The sequence below is a fragment of the Coenobita brevimanus genome, chromosome 78, assembly GCF_032717465.1.
Source record: "Coenobita brevimanus isolate Jiangsu-jjx chromosome 78, ASM3271746v2, whole genome shotgun sequence".
Taxonomy (NCBI): domain Eukaryota; kingdom Metazoa; phylum Arthropoda; class Malacostraca; order Decapoda; family Coenobitidae; genus Coenobita; species Coenobita brevimanus.
This window is the reverse complement of record NC_137031.1, coordinates 10,816,128-10,832,670: the sequence shown is the minus strand read 5'-3', so window position 1 is coordinate 10,832,670 and position 16,543 is coordinate 10,816,128. Positions and strand designations below refer to the sequence as shown.

The 16,543-nt window shown below is 41.0% G+C and overlaps 1 protein-coding gene across 1 annotated transcript in view; it reads right to left on the bottom strand.

Moving 5' to 3' along the window:
* Positions 1-731: 731 nt before the first annotated feature.
* Positions 732-16,543, bottom strand: part of LOC145408700 (serine proteinase stubble-like) — a 19,230-nt gene continuing 3,418 nt past the window's right edge. Inside the window, exons 2-3 of the mRNA XM_080279371.1 lie at positions 6,999-7,135; positions 732-905 (exon numbers count right to left, since the gene is read on the bottom strand). Coding sequence (XP_080135497.1) covers positions 732-905; positions 6,999-7,135 — 311 coding nt within the window. The remainder of the gene's footprint in view (positions 906-6,998; positions 7,136-16,543) is intronic.

The following is a 16,543-nucleotide window of genomic DNA, read 5'->3' as shown; positions in this document are numbered from 1 at the left end:
TATAATCCTGTCACGTTATTCGTCGTAATAAAGAGAAGCAAAATTTATGTCCACATTTGTACTTACCACGTACTGAATGACTCTAGTGAAGCTTAAATACATGTGGCAGTAAGAGAAATGCAGAAGAAAAGAATAAAGAAGGTGAAGACATTTGAAAACAAAGCTGGAAGCTTGAATTCTTTAAGTAATCACCTTTCTAACTATATAGCTGTATCTGTTTATCTATATCAGTCAAACTGTCTGTCTCTCTCTCTCTCTCTCTCTCTCTCTCTCTCTCTCTCTCTCTCTCTCTCTCTCTCTCTCTCTATATATATATATATATATATATATATATATATATATATATATATATATATATATAATTTGCGTGAAATCAGTGAGGATAGATGCTACACACAAAAATCAGAATATCTTCGACGTCGATAGCGAGGTGTACGTTGAGAGAACGCTTTAAGTAAGATGAATTACGGTGAACTTGAGCTGGATCTCTTAGTCTTCTCTCACTCTTAACCTCTTCGACCCGAAAACGTAATATGTAATTTGCTCTTGTCATGTACAGTCATATTCAGCTGAGGAGATACTTTTCGAACTCGAAGGATTAGGTGTAAGCTTTCCTGATTTCCCCGATAGTAGATATAAAACCTATAAATAAAGTTGTCTGATGGCAGTGGGATAAAAGGAAAAAGATGTCACCGTACTGAGGGTATTAACTAGTGGTCATTTTGGTCATTTCACTGGCATGCATTTTCTCCAACTTTCCCTATGATCCAGTCGATGAAGCGAGGGACGCGGGTGTACACACTGGGCAATTCAAAGGTGGCGCAAGTTGGCCCATAGCTGATGATGCCCACCTGAGTCCAACGTCCGTCACACCGCTTCGCCACCAGGGGGCCACCGCTGTCACCCTGCACACAGGCATGAAAGGCATAATTTTAGGTCAGCCGGAGCAATTCTCAATGCCAGGGGCAGTAAACAAAGTCACATCTCACAACCCCACTCTGCTAATTACTGCAAATCAGCCAGACAATAATATCGCTGAAAACTCACAAGTTATGTGGGAATGGCCATATAGAGTTCTGGATGAGTTTCAAAGGGAAATAAAGTGACTGATTGGGGCTAGCTAGGTATTGGCGTAAGGTGGCTTTTATTTGTTGATAACTACTCCTCCAGTCTCTCCTTAGGTCTTACATTTGTCAGTCCTCTGACTATCATTAGATCTCAACGAGAGACGCCGATCACCAAGTTAAATTCAAGTTAAATAACCTCAACAACATTATAATAACCCATATAATTATGGAGAAACAACAGGTTCATTTAATAGTAGGTTTATAAATAAACTAAAACCATTATTAGGTTGAATAATGTTAGTTCCACCGTGAAAACTGGATCGAAGTCACTGCATTTGTCAATTTAACATGCGATTCAACTAAAAAAATGTATATACCTTCTCCCCTTCCATCATCGTGCTTCTCTCTCTCTCTCTCTCTCTCTCTCTCTCTCTCTCTCTCTCTCTCTCTCTCTCTCTCTCTCTCTCTCTCTCTCTCTCTCTCTCTCTCTCTCTCTCTCTCTCACGCGTCCGACTCTGACTTCTAGAGTGGGAAATGTAGCAGTTGAAGGCGTAGTTGGTATGCATGGTGTGCATGGAAGAAATGAAAATGGGGAACGAATGATAGGGATGTGCGTTGAGCGAGAGATGGTGATTGGAAATACCTTGTTTGAGAAGAAAGACATTTATAAGTATACATGGGTGAGACAGGAGGGTGGAAGGGTTGTGGATTAAGCATTGATGGACTATGTGGTTGTGTCCAGGAATGTAATAGGAAAATTGCTGGATGTGATAGTTCTGAGAGGGCAGGGTGGAGGTATGTCTGACCACTACCTGGTGGAGAGAAAGTTAAGAGTAGGTAAGAGATGGGTGACAGCTAGGAGAGTTAGGTGTGGCAGGGAGGTTTTGAAAGTGAGTTGGATAAAAGAGAGAAAATGATAGAGTATCAGGAGAAACTGAAAGATGAGTGGAATGGCAGTGTGCAGGAGGAACGGCAGTTGTTTAAGAGTGCTGTGGTGGGGCATGCGGAAGAGGTGTTTGGTGTGAGACGAGTGGGTGGTGGTGTAAGAAAAAGAAGTGAATGGTGGTGTGAGGAAGTAAGTATGGCTATGGCTGAGAAGAGACGTGCATATGAAGTGTGACTGCAGAGGAAGGATGATGTGTCATATGAGAGGTATAAAGGAAGGAGGAATAGAGCGAGAAGAGCTGTGCATGATGCCAAAGTGGCAGCTGATGAGAGGTGGAGAATTTTCAACAGAGAATAAAATGTTTTGGAAAGAGATGAAAAGGGTGTGAAAGGGAGAGTTTGGAATGGAAGAGCGAGTAAAAGCAGAGGATGGAAGGATGTTAATTGAAATGGATGCAGTAAGGAAGAGATGGGCGGAGTATTTTGAAAGACTGTTAAATGTAGAGGAGGAAAGGGAGGCTGAGATTGTGGTGGATGGAAGGATGCAAGGAATAAATGTGTTGGGAGAGTTGATTGATTCTTTGATTATGAAGGAGGAGGTGCAGGAGGCAGTAAAGATGAAAACAGGGGAAGCTGCAGGCATGTATGTGCTGTGGAATGCCTGAAAGGCGGTGGAGCGACTATTGTTGACTGCTTAGTAAGATTGTTTAATGTGTGCTTTGTGAAAGGTATGGTGTCAATTGACTGGGCAATGTGCTTGTGTGGTCCCATTGTATAAAGGTAAGGGTGATAAGTATGAATGTACTAGCTTTAGGGGTATAAGTCTGTTGAGTGTTGTAGGTAAGGTGTATGATAGAGTGTTAATTGAGTTGGAGAGGGTACAGAGGGAGTGATTGGTGATGAACAGTGTGGCTTTAGGAGCGGGAGGGGATGCGTGGATCAGGTGTTTGCTGTGAGACAAGTGTGTGAAGAGTATTTAGCGAAAGGTAAGGATGTGTTTTGGGCATTCATGGATTTAGAGAAACCGTATGATGGAATTGATAGCGAGGCTTTGTGGACTGTCTCAAGATTGTATGGACTTGATGGTAGGTTACTAAAAGGAGTGAAAAGTTTTTATGTAAATAGTAGAGCATGTGTAAGAGTGGGAAATACTGTGAGTGATTGGTTTCCCGTGTGAGTGGGCTGCGGCAGGGATGTGTGATGTTGCATTGGATGTTTAATATTTTTATGGATGGTGCTGTAAGGGAGGTGAATGCAAGAGTGTTAGGTGGAGGTCTGAGTCTGGTGAATGTTGATGGTGGAGAGTGGAATCTGAAGCAGCTGCTGTTTGCAGATGATACGGCACTGGTGGCTGATTCAGAGGAGAGATTGAGACAGTTGATAGAGGAGTTTCGAAGGATGTGTGAAAGGAGAAAATTGAAAGTAAATGACAATGAGTAAAGTGATGAAGTGTACGAGTTGGTAGACGGTAGGAGGATGAATATAGTTTTGAATGGTGAGTTGCTTGAGGAGGTAGAATGTTTTAAGTATTTAGGGTCACATGTTGCTGTGGATGGAAGAATAGATGCAGAAGTGAAGTTTAAAATGAATGAAGTAGGAAAGGTGCTGGGAGGAATAAAAAAAGTATGTAGATGTCGTTCGCTTAGAATCGATGTAAAGAGAAGGCTGTGCGAGGGTTTTGTGGTACCGACTGCGTTATATGGGGCTGAAACATGGAATATGGATGTAGCAGGGAGGAAAAGTTTGAATGTAATGGAGATGAGGTGTCTGAGGAGTATGTGTGGAGTGACGCGTATGGATCGAGTGAGAAATGATGAAGTGCGAAGGAGAACTGGAGTTGTGCGGGAGATGGCTGATCAAGTTGAGCAGAGGGTGTTGCATGGTTTGGGCATATGGAGAGAATGGATAATGAGCGACTGGAGAAAAAGATAACTAGGTTTGATGTGAGAGGTATAAGGCTGAGAGGGAGACCACGAATAGGATGGATGGACAGTGTGAAGAGAGCATTGGATGCGAGAGGAATGTCTGTTGAGCAAGGAAGAGTGGCTGTGCATGATAGAAATGAATGGAGAGAAATTGTTAATGAATAAATGATGATGCAACTCTGAGGGGATATTCTCCCACATTTGTCTGATCAGCTGATCAGGTCAGGTGCGGGTAAGGGAATGGGTCTATTATGAGGTGGCAGGGGTAAACAAGCTCTGCTGTCGGGTCCTGCTGCGGATGTCACTGATTGCACTGCACAGTTGACCCTCGTGCGGTGTGGTGCGGTGAGGATCTGTCCCTTCTCCCCTTTGGGGCTAAGATGCGAATGAATGTGTTTGAGTGGATGAGTAAATTGGGAATGTGTCGTCCTGTCACGGCTACCTCCCTTTCCTTGGGGGAAGCAGCCTAGGTGTATAGATAGATATATAGACTCTAGGCAAAGGCTTCAGGGCCTATTGCCAAGTTCCAGTAGTCCTCCTTGGGGCCAGTAGTCCTCCTACATCTCGACATGCCACCACTTCGGTGCTAACACCCACAGGCCATATTGAATACATGCTGGGGCTGTCTCATGCGAGACTGGTGTACTGGTATTAGCGGTGGTACTTTTATGACATGTCGGCTGGTCATCTGCTGGATCAGTATGTGTGTGTGTGTGTGTGTGTGTGTGTGTGTGTGTGTGTGTGTGTGTGTGTGTGTGTGTGTGTGTGTGTGTGTGTGTGTGTGTGTGTGTGTGTTCTTACCTACCTAATTGTTCTTACCTAATTGTATCTTTACAGGAATGAGTCAAGCTCGTACTGTCCCGTGTCTTAAACCATATTTATCATACATATCCTTAAATTTGTGAATTCTTTTGGCACACACTATTTCATTCGGTAGTGCATTCCATTGATCAATTGCTCTGTTTGGGAAACTGAATTTCCTTACGTCTTTATCACCTCTCTTCTTATGCAGTTTTTTGCAGTGTCCTCTTGCTGATGCTTCTCCATATGTTAAGTAATCATTTATGTCTATTTTCTCCTTTCCTGATATGCACTTATATAGCATTATCATGCCACCTCTTTTCCTTCTCTCCTGTAGTGTTGGTAGATTCAGTTTATTTAGTCTTTCTTCGTAGCTTAGGTCCCTTAAGCTTGGTATCCATCTTGTAGCGGCCCTTTGAACTTTTTCAATCTTGTCTATATGCTTTTTGAGATGAGGACTCCAGACTACTGATGCATATTCCAGGGTTGGTCTAATGAATGATGTTATTATCCTTCTTAGCATGTCTTCATTTATGTATGTGAATGCTATTCTCATATTTGCAAGCAGTGTATACATGTTCCGTACCTTCTCGCTGATGTGGTCAGCCGGAGATAGTCTGTTATTGATAATCACACCTAGGTCTTTCTCTCTTTCTGATGTGTACAGGGTTTTATTTCCTAACTTATAATCCCAATCAGGTCTTTTTCCACTTTTACCAAACTTGATTACATGACACTTGTCCACATTGAATTCCATTTGCCATGTACTACTCCATTCATGAAGTTTATTTAATTCTTCTTGTAGCTCCCTATAAGAGTCTGTGTTAGTAATTCTCCTTTGTATTTTTGCATCATCTGCAAACATATTCAGATAGCTCTCATTTCCAGTGTTACTGTTTATATCATTTATGTACACTAAAAACATGATTGGTGCCAGCACTGAACCCTGTGGTACTCCACTAGTCACTTCTTTCCATGATGAGTAGTTTCCTCTTAGTACTGTCCTCATTTCTCTTTTTATGAGAAAGTCTTACACAGTTTGCCTCGAATTCCTCCTTGATGGTACAGTTTCCATAAAAGTCTTTGGTGTGGTACTGTGTCAAAAGCTTTCTTGAAATCTAAATAGATACTGTCCACCCATCCTTCCCTTTCCTGTATTGTGTTTGTTACTCTGTCATAGTAGCTCAACAGATTAGTAACACACGATTTTCCTTTTCTGAAACCAAACTGTTTTTCTGTTATCATACTGTGATCTTCTAGATGATTTACCCAAGCTTTTCTTATAAGTTTTTCTAATACCTTGCTTACAACACTGGTCAATGATACTGGTCGGTAGTTGAGTGGATTTTGTCTATTTCCTTTTTTGAATAAGGGGAAAATATTTGCTTTTTTCCAAATATCAGGTAGTTTACCTTGACTCAAGGATTTCTTGAAAATTAAAAATAATGGTTTACTTAACTCCTTTGCACATTCTCGTAATACCCAACATGAAATTTCATCAGGACCACTTGCTTTTCTTCTGTCTAATCTACTTAACTCCTCCTGTATTACTTTTTCTGCTATTTGTATATCTGGCAGTATGTGTGGACATGCGTGTTCCACATAGTCCCTCTCAAAATTTTTTTTTTCTGTAAAAACTAATTGGAAATTCTTATTTAGGGCTTCACAAATATCTTTCTCTTGTGTATAAGTGATTCCCTCGTCCGTAATGGATTGTATTATATCTTTTACTTTAGTTTTGCTTCTGATATAGCTGTAAAACAGCTTTGGTTGATCACTACATTTATTTATGATATCCTCCTCAAACTGTTTTTGGGCTTCCCTCCTTATTCTTGTATAATCGTTTCTTGCCTGTTTGTAATTATTATATGCCCTTTCACTATTGTGTCTTCTGTATCTATTCCACAACAAATCTCTTCTTTCTTTTGATTTTTTACATTCTGTATTGAACCATTTCTGTATTTTCTTATCTGCTTCTTTGTGCTGTGGGATGTACTTCTGGACTCCTATTTCATAAAATTCACAAAAATTTTTATATACAGCATTTAAATCTTGTCTTCTAAGCTCATTTTCCCAATCAACTTCTAAGAAATACTTCTTTAGGTCTTGATAATTTCCCTTTTTATAGTTTAGGCTCTTTTTGTAAATATCATTGCTGTTTACTATGTCATATGCTATCCTGAAGTTATAATTTAGTACTGCATGATTGCTTTTGCCGAGTGTGTGTGTGTGTGTGTGTGTGTGTGTGTGTGTGTGTGTGTGTGTGTGTGTGTGTGTGTGTGTTTAAAATATTATATCATTCTCTGTTTCTGTCTCTAACCTGACAGAAGTCTTTGGCTGGGGTAAATGAACAGACGAAGATGTCAGGGTCCGGCATTTCTTGTACAGGGTCACACTCCTGTTGGTTGATCACTTCCACGGCCAGCTCCTGAAGAACATCCACGGGGGGCAGGGTGGCTGGTGGATATAAGGTCATTAAGGCTCGGGGTTAATGAAAATATTTTGGAACAACAAAGAGGGCAGAAGATGCAGACGGTTTATGACTCAAAATAGAGCAGTCCTGATTTCTTAATAAGATACCGGTTTTCATTCCTTGGGTTCACTCTTGGTCTTAGTTACATTTGTACACGTTTCGTAATCGTTTCACGTTCTGGAAAATATACTTTTTTATTTTCCAGAAGATGAAGAAAGGAAGGAAAGAAATTAAATAAAAATATAATCCATAAACCAAATCACAGGTGTCCCCCATTCACAAAAAATCTGTAAACAGTTGGACTTGAACTGCTGTAGGCTGAAGTTTGGTGGGAAACTCTTCTGGGCAAGCGAATTCCAAAGAGGTGCAGTTCGGGAAAAAAAAAAAAAAAAAAAAAGAATGATATACAGAAGCTCTGCAATATTGAAAATGACAGTCCAGTCACTAGCGCTACCAGATGCCGGTGTAGCACAGGAGAAGGCGTGGAGAGGTGGCACAATGGACATAACTTCATCTGAGCATTTGCCATAAGGTATCTGCAAAATAATGCAAGGGAGGCAGTAATCCTTCTTACTTGCTGCGGAAATAGTTCATTTGTAATTGCAGGGTTTTATATAATTCTTACAGCTTTGTTCGGAATTTTGTCCAGTTGTTTTAGTGTAACCTCTCAACATCCACTTCACAATCTGAGAAAAATTCCAGTTGAGAGCGCACATTATTGTTGTAAATTACAGCCAAATGCTCGTCAGTCTCTAGCTGCGGATTCTATATAATAATTCAAGTTTCTGTGAAGCGGTTTTAGCAAGTGATCTAACATGAGAGGTCCAGCTGAAGTCATTGTTGAGTGAAACAATGAGAATTTCAATGCTTTTAGATTTAGGGACATTAGTAGCATTGAAAGTAATATAGGACTCAGGCAACATCTATTACAGTAGTAAACTGTATATATTTGATTTTCCTAGCATTAAATGAGACAACAGTATTTTGTCTCCATTCAGTGAGCTTAGATTAGTCTTGATTTATGGATACTGCTCTACTGAGTTGCGAGTTGGAGATATTAAACTTTGTGAACGGGTATTTAAGTGTGAAGGAATTGTAAGTGTTAAGTCATTTGCATATGAATGAATGGGATGATGGGTGGTAGATATAAAATCATTAATATGAGTTAGGAATAGGGATGAAGCCAGGACTGATCCTTGTGGCACGCCGGCATTAATCGTGTGGAGATTGAAATATATATCATCTACTTTTGTTTTTCTGTCGCTGAGATATAAAGAAATCAGTTGAACAAAAGATGATAGGCCATAGCAAGGGAATTTGGATAGCAGGGAACAGTGCCACACTGTGTCAAAAGCTTTAGAAATATAAAGGGCTACTGCATGGGGTTCTCCATGTTGGTTAACTGACTGATGGATGGTATGACCCAAGAGATTGAGTTTATCAACAGTGGATTCTTCGTGAGGAGAACCATACTGTATGCCACTAATAAAGTTGTTGGATTCAAGATGTTTAAGAATATGCTTATTGATTCTAATCTCAAATACTTTACCAACGGAAGATGTGATACCGTAGTTATTGGTCTGTAATCAGAGCGGTCAGAGGAACATCCTCTCTTCGGAATTGGGTTGATATTGGCTTCTTTCCAAGAACTGGGGAATGAAAAAGTACGGATGGATAATCTGAATTACCTAGCTAGAACAGGAGCAAGTGCAGGGGAACACTCTTTCAAAACAATTGGAGGAATTCCATCTGGACCTGGAGTTTTGTTGGTTGGTATATTGTTTATGATGGATTTTACATAAGTTTAGCAATGTCGGGAGAATCGAGTTCTAGTACAGGGACGTTCGGACTAATTTCCTCTAACGCAGAAATTGTTGCAAATATAGTAGCAAGGTTGTTCCCTTTTCCTCGCGGATCATTTATAATGTTTCTATCTGAAGATTTTAGTGGAGGGATGGGTGATGACTTGATAAAGTCGCACTGAAACAATTGAGAGCTGGTCAGAATACTATACTGTATTGTCATTAGGATTATTGAATTATTTGGATGCTTGGTTGTGAAGAAAGTTTGATTTAGCGAGATTTATTAATGCTCTTGCATGTATTCTCTTAATCTTTAACTGACTCAGGGATTCAGATTTTTTTTTTTTTTTTTTTGTAAGTAAAAGTTATGAGTACAGGTATATGCTAAGTTCGTTGCTCTGGCACAACTGATGTCAAACCATGTTGGAAAGTCCGATCTTTTAGTAAATTATTGACTGGGTATGAACAATTCCATTCCCGCTTGTATTAAATCAATAATGTGGGACTGGGTAGAAATGATGTCAGTGGAGAAGAAAGACCGCCATGGAATATCAGAAAGATAATTTCTAATTCCACCCCAGTCTGCCCTGTTAAAGTGCCATCTGGTCACCCTGACAGATTCAGAAAGGGGAGGTTAGGGGAAACTGACTAAGGAGACATTGATGAGATTGTGCTCGAAGGTTCCAAGTGATGGCAGTACTTCTATTCGTTATTGATCTGGGTTGTTTGTCAGGAATAGGTCCAAGGGATAGGCATTATAGTCAGGATTATCTGGCAGTCTGGTTGGTGTTTTTACCAATTGTGTGAGATTAAACGATTCTGTAAACAGCTCATAATCTAGACCAGTATCGTCAGTCCTGGCAGAATGCAATAACCACTCTACATTATGGATATTAAAATCACTTAAAATGGTAATTTCGGTAGTAAGGATGAGGTTAAGGTTGGTCAAATGTGTGGCCATGGAATTAAATAAACTGGATTCTGAAGAAGCCTTAGGGAGCAATAAACTATACAGATATGTTTGGTAATATTTAGGTAATTTTGTTTGTATATTCAATAATCATATTTAGCTGAAGTGAAGTTCAAAATAGTGTCAACTGCACGTTCTGATTTGATGTAACAACAGATGCTACCCATGTTACGGAAGTTCGTGTGGAGATGGTAAATAGGAAAACTAAATAGGGATATTTCAGTGGAGGGAAAGAGTTGGGATTAGGAACAGGACAAGAGGGGATACAGATTGGGGAAAAAAGTGAACAGAATTAATATTGGTACTAAGACCATGGATGTTAGTAAAATATATGATCGAACCCCAACTTCTTCCCTGACGAGCATGAACAGTGTTTGCAATAAATGCAGTCGGCACAATTGACTGTAACCAGGAGGGCCCTGTGCCGCCATCCCTACCCTGCCGGTGGTGACAATTCGAGGTACCACCGAATTCGTTGATAATACTATAGCGGCCATTGTTATGAGGGGATGAAAATAGAAGGTGTGATATCTAATGTGTATATAGTGTGATGTAAACAGTTGGAGGTAGAGGTATTATGAGAGATTGCTGCCCTGTTCTCTGTGCTAATGAATAAACTGAAAATGTTCAGCAATGGGAGAGGGCCAGGAACAGGTCCTCATCCTTCAGCTCGCCGTCCACCTCCGGAGTACCTCCCTGTTTGACTGGTGCTGCAGCCTACTCCCCTATTATTCGTTTGGTTTACCTTGTGTTTTATATTATGTTACTGAGGGATGAGGGACCCAGAAAGCGATGTGAGTAATTGGAATGTGATATTTTACGCATACTTAGTTGACTCGTTTATTATCTCCTGTATGCTGGTATTCTGATGATGTATCAAGTTCCTTATCAGTCAGTGCATTTCCTATGTATTCATACATTGTATCAAGATGAGTTCTAATGATATCTTTTATCATTAGTAAATATCAAACAACATATTATTGTTCAGTGACGCGCTGATGAATAGAGAAATAATCAAGATAAGCAGGTAGACGTGGTTAGGAAGAGTATGTTCTTATTGCACTAATGTCCTGACTGCACTAATGATTTCTTATCCCCTATACATCAGCAGCAGCATATGTGACCGTGTGAATCTCAGTTTGTCCTTTGTTGTTTTCTTTCCTGTACACGATCCCAAAATATGACGGAGTGATTTATCTCACCATTCTCGTATTTTCACCTGGTTACCATTTTTTAATTTCTCAATTCTCGCCAGAACATTTCTTTGCTAAAGAGAAGTACACAAAGCAGTTTAGAGATCGAGCATGACGGGGATTGTATGGCACCAAGACATGTGTAAATTGTGTTGTATCCCCCCCCCAAAAAAAAAAATGTAAATCTGTTATGTGACACCCACCAACCATCTGAGATACAGCTCCGTTCAGATATTTGTGCTACATACATGGTGGAACGAACAAGTCACATTTCACTCTTCCCAGCGGACTCACAGTCACGCAGAGATACTGGCACTGGAGCAGTATTAGTCTCATAATGCGTAATATTTCACGAAAATAATGGGTATTCTTTAGGCTGACCAGTGATGAATATATTTCAGCACCCTACTACCTTGAAGAGTATTTCGTACTTATATGAACAAATCTACAAGTAACAAAATATACAGAGGTCCGATCTGAATGAGTGAGAGTGAGTCATCATCCCGTAGATTATGATGATATTTAGCTAATTATCTGTAAAGAAACAGGATATTCAGGCCCATATGAAATATCTGATGAGCCGAATTTCGTAATCTCCCTGTCAGTCAACTTGTATACGGTGATTAAGAAAGAATGAAGGTGGACTGGATACAACAAATGTGGATAATGGGCAACTGTTTTCTGCGGAAGAAGTCTGCGTTGTACAAACAGTACTTTTCTGCTGAGTGGCCGTGCACTCTGTTGACTCTTTTAATGAGATAAATAGCAGCTGACTGATACCAGTAAAACAGATATCGTTTATTGAGTTTTAAGAGACTCTTTATATATATAATGTCACCAGTTCCTAAAAGAAAGTACAGGTATGTTAATTATTCATGGTGTTTCTCAAACCAAGTGTCCATAAAAAAAGATGTAAATAGCCAGAAGAGAATATCAAGGTGTAATATGCAAAGTAACTCGCTAAGACGAGGTGCCACTGGACAGTCTTCTATGCCACTGAGAATAAGACCTTCGTAACTGAACAATGATTCATTAAAGCAGGCAATAAATGTTCGCTAACTCCTCATCTCATGGAATACGATCAGCAAATCCCGATATTACACCTAAGTCCCTAACTGTGCTGCTGGGTGTACGGGGACAAGGGAGACATAAACTTCTTCCAACAGTTGGACCCACCCGAGAATCGAGCTAGGGACAGAGGCACGGGAATACATCATTTGTATTGTACTCTCACCAGTGACGCAGAAAGGATTTTGTTACTTACTTTTATTGTCCTTATTCTTGAGACAGAGCAGGGCTGCCTGCAGTGTATTAAAGTACTACATAGCTTATCAAAAAATGTATCTACTGTTAAACAGTAAACAGCATAGATAATCATTAATGCCTGAATCAATAAAATAAATAAATAAATAAATGACGAAGCGACTAACTTGTCACTTAATTTATTTTGTAAGAAAAAAAAAGGGGGAGGGGGACTCTCCACCCACTCTTCCTCTGTGGCTGCACCCATGACTGTGACAAACAAAAGTTCGCCGACAATCTTTAGCTAGCACTGTATTTTGTCTTCCTCAAGTTTTTTTTTTTTTTTCCTCCTCGAATGTCAGAGAATATCCTTCCTTCTCATACTTTTTCTTGTGTGTATCATTTTATTTGCAGATAACGATATTTCATGCAACAATTACATGTAGTTATCAGGGAAATACTGGCTAAGTGTTGGTCGCGATAGCAGACTATTGTTGAAAATATGCGAAGGGGAAACGTGAAGGAACAGATTGTTGCTGTTTAGGGACAAAACTGACGAAAACCATTGTATATTTTAGATTACCTCGAAGGCTGAGGGCGTCGGACATTTGACGAGTATTTTGAAAGCCTTTTGAAATAAATTCTATATCTAAACATTTGAGTGCCTTTGATATCTAATGAGATTATTGTAACGATTTAACAAGACAAAGGAAACCTCTGATAGCGGCACCTACCCTTCAATTCTGGAAGGGGAAAGAAATAATTATTTACGAGGGAGGTGGAGAGGCAAACCCTGTGGGCCCCACCCTCTATAAGCTCTGGTCCAGGTGAAGGTCTACTATTATGCAAAATCTTATATGCATATGTAAAAACTATGGCCTAGCCCCCCCTGGGAGGAGTCCCTCCCCGTGGGGAGGGAACATCGCTGTTCTCACCCTGCTTAATACGTGGCCTGGGGAAAGTCTGCCAGTATGCATTGTGTTGTGTTAACAGGGACCGTGCATAAAGGGTCTGACCAGGACACACGGGGGAAGCCTTGCATCTAGGCAGGGGGGTTGGCCTCTGGGGGTTTCATCAAGCCTAATACGTGACCCTAGTAAAGATCCACCATTGAGCAAAATTTCATACTGTTAAGTATAAAACAATGACACTGTCGTCTTTCGGAGACACCCTCTCAACCGAAAGGATTGGCCATCGAGGGGTACAACCCTGCCTAAAACTTTGGGGGGGGGGGGGAAAGGGGAGGTGAACACCTAGTAATACTAATTAATATCATGTTCCTAAGTTAAAGCCAATGGTAATGCTACTGGCTTTCCTGGGATCCCCGAGGGCCGTTCCCTCCCACATCACAGCCGACAGTCAGTGGTTACACACTTCCTAAAACGTGGCCGGGGTGACCATCTACCAATACACGAAGTTTTATGAGCTTCGGTAAACACTTTGCCTGAGACCTAGGGGAGGCCGCCGTGCAGTGAGAGCGGCTCTCACGGATCCTACCATACTTATAACCTCGTGTAAGTGAAGCTCTACCGTTTACCATTTTCCAGAAGTTCGTATTCCTTGGTTAAAAAAAAAAAAAAGCCATACCTCACAATTTTGGGTCAGAAACCCACAGTCTGCCTCCCCCCCCCCCCTGTGGGATGGCCCTCAGCAGTCCCACTCTGCCTGAAACCAGGCCTCAGATAAGTCTACCGTTGCACAAGATTCCGATTTCCTAATATTCCTCTAGTAAGGCCTTGACACTATTATTCAAGAAAGTACAGTACCTCAGCGAGTGAGTGACTGAGTGACGGTTTGGGGAGAAGCACTCTATCTGGCTGACCCTGAGGGTCGGTAAAAAGCTATGTATGTATAAACAGCAAGAGCCTTATCCAAGGTGTATTTCTCAGATAATTCAGTGTTCTTCCATACAACTGCTAATAATAAACCACAATGCTTTCCACTGTTCTGCTGGGCGGATATAGCACTTTTGTTTAAAGCCTACCAGGATCTCAAACCCCCTTCAGCGAAGGTCATGGCCAAACGTAGTCAGAATTTGACCAGTAACCAAGACGAATCGTACTATCTATCTGTCTGTCTATTCCCAGAAGCCTCAATCCCGTTAGGGGTGGCCACAAACAAATCGTCTCTATATCGCCCTGTCCCCCGCCATTTCACTGCACTCCTTCCAGCTCACACTCCCCTCTCTCATATATCTGTCCACTCCATCCCACCGTCTCATCCTTGGCCTCCCCCTCCCTCTTCCCCCCTCCACCTCATTCAAATACACTCTCCTCGTTAGTCTCTCACTCTCCATCCTCTCAACATAGCCAAACCACCTCAGTCTATTTCTCCTAACACTTTCATCACATCCACATCCACACCACGACTCTCCTTCACTTCCTGATTTGTCAGTCTGTCTCTCCATGTAATTCCATTTCCTTCTCTTAGATAACTTATTTCCACTGCTCTGTCTTGACTTGTGTCCCTCCAACAAGGTCCAAGCTTCACTTCCATGCGTTAGAGTTGGTATCACAGTACCACCATGCAGCGACTTTTTTACTTCCATGATCACTTCAGTCTTTCTTATCACTGCTTTCAAAGTACCAGCAACCTTTCTTGCTCGTTGTATATACCCTTCCAAGCACTTCATCCTCCAGACTTCCATCCTTACTCATCACACTACCCACGTACATAAATGCATTCGCATTTTCCATTCCCTCGTCTTCAGCCTCACCATGCATTACGTGACTCCATTTCTCTCGAAGACCCTAACTTTACTCTTCCTTACATTCACCCTTAGATTCCGTTTCTCACACACTCTCCCAACTCATTCACTACGCCTTGCAGTTTCTCTTCGTCATCACTTAACAATACAATAACACCTGCAAAGAACAGTACAGGATGTTTCCAAACGATGCCTTATCTCATTAGTGCAGCTCTAACATCCATTGTCCTACCTTGTATCACTTTCATAACCCTCATCCACGTACCGACTGAACAACCATGGAGACATGACACTCCCTGATTCAGTACAACATTCATATACAAAAGTTCACTTTGTTCACTATCCACAGACACTTCAGCGTTAGCACCCTCATACATACTCTTCACGGCGTTCAACAACTTTCCAGTTGGAAAGTTGTTGAACGCCGCATGGTGGTACTGTCATACCAACTCTAACGCATGGAAGTGAAGCTTGGACCTTGTTGGAGGGACACAAGTCAAGACAGAGCAGTGGAAATAAGTTATCTAAGAGAAGGAAATGGAATTACATGGAGAGACAGACTGACACCACATATTCTTAATATTTTCCACATTCCATGTCTATCCACTCAGTCGAATGCTTTCTCCAAATCCACGAAGGCCGCATACAACTTCTTTCCCTTCTCTAGAAACTTTTCAACTGAAGACCTAAGGATGAATATCTGATCGACACAACCTCTTCCCGTCCTAAAACCACCCTGTGTTTCACCAGCTAATTCCTCTGCTATTTCCCTAACTCAGTCAATAAGTATCCTACTATATACTTTTCCTATTACACTGGAAGACAAATGCCCCTATGATTACCACACACTTCTTTTTCCCCTTTTTCTTTGTATAGGGAAATAATTATACCTGACTTCCAATCCTCAGGGACTCTACCCTCCTCCCAAGCAAATCTGCACATCTTCAGTATCCATTCTACTACTAACTTTCCCCTGTGCTTCAGCATTTCACCGCATACTCTATCAATTCCTGGGGCTTTCCCCATTTTGATTTTCTTCATTGCTTCCACTACTTCCATCTTTCTTATTTCTTCCTCCTTTCTCACCTCCTTCCTTCTCCCAGCCATTCCCCAGCCACTTAAACTTGCATTACCTTCATTCACTATGTTTAACAGTTCCTTAAATCATTCTCTCCATCTGCTCATTTTTTTCCTTCTTCACTATCAATCTACCATTTTTATCTTTCACTCCCCTACCAGATTTGTTATTACCCTGTCTAACTCTCCTGATCTTCTTACAGAACAGTTTCTTACATTCCCTCCACTTTACACTCAAATTCCTTCCAAATTCCTCAGCCATTCTCTTCTTACTCCCTCTTACTAATCTTTTCATCTCTCTCTTCTTCTCAATATATAACTCCCTCTTCCTTCTCTCAACTTCCTCCATGCCTCTGCTTCCCATCCACTCACTACGTGCTTTCTTCTTCTGCGCAACAGCT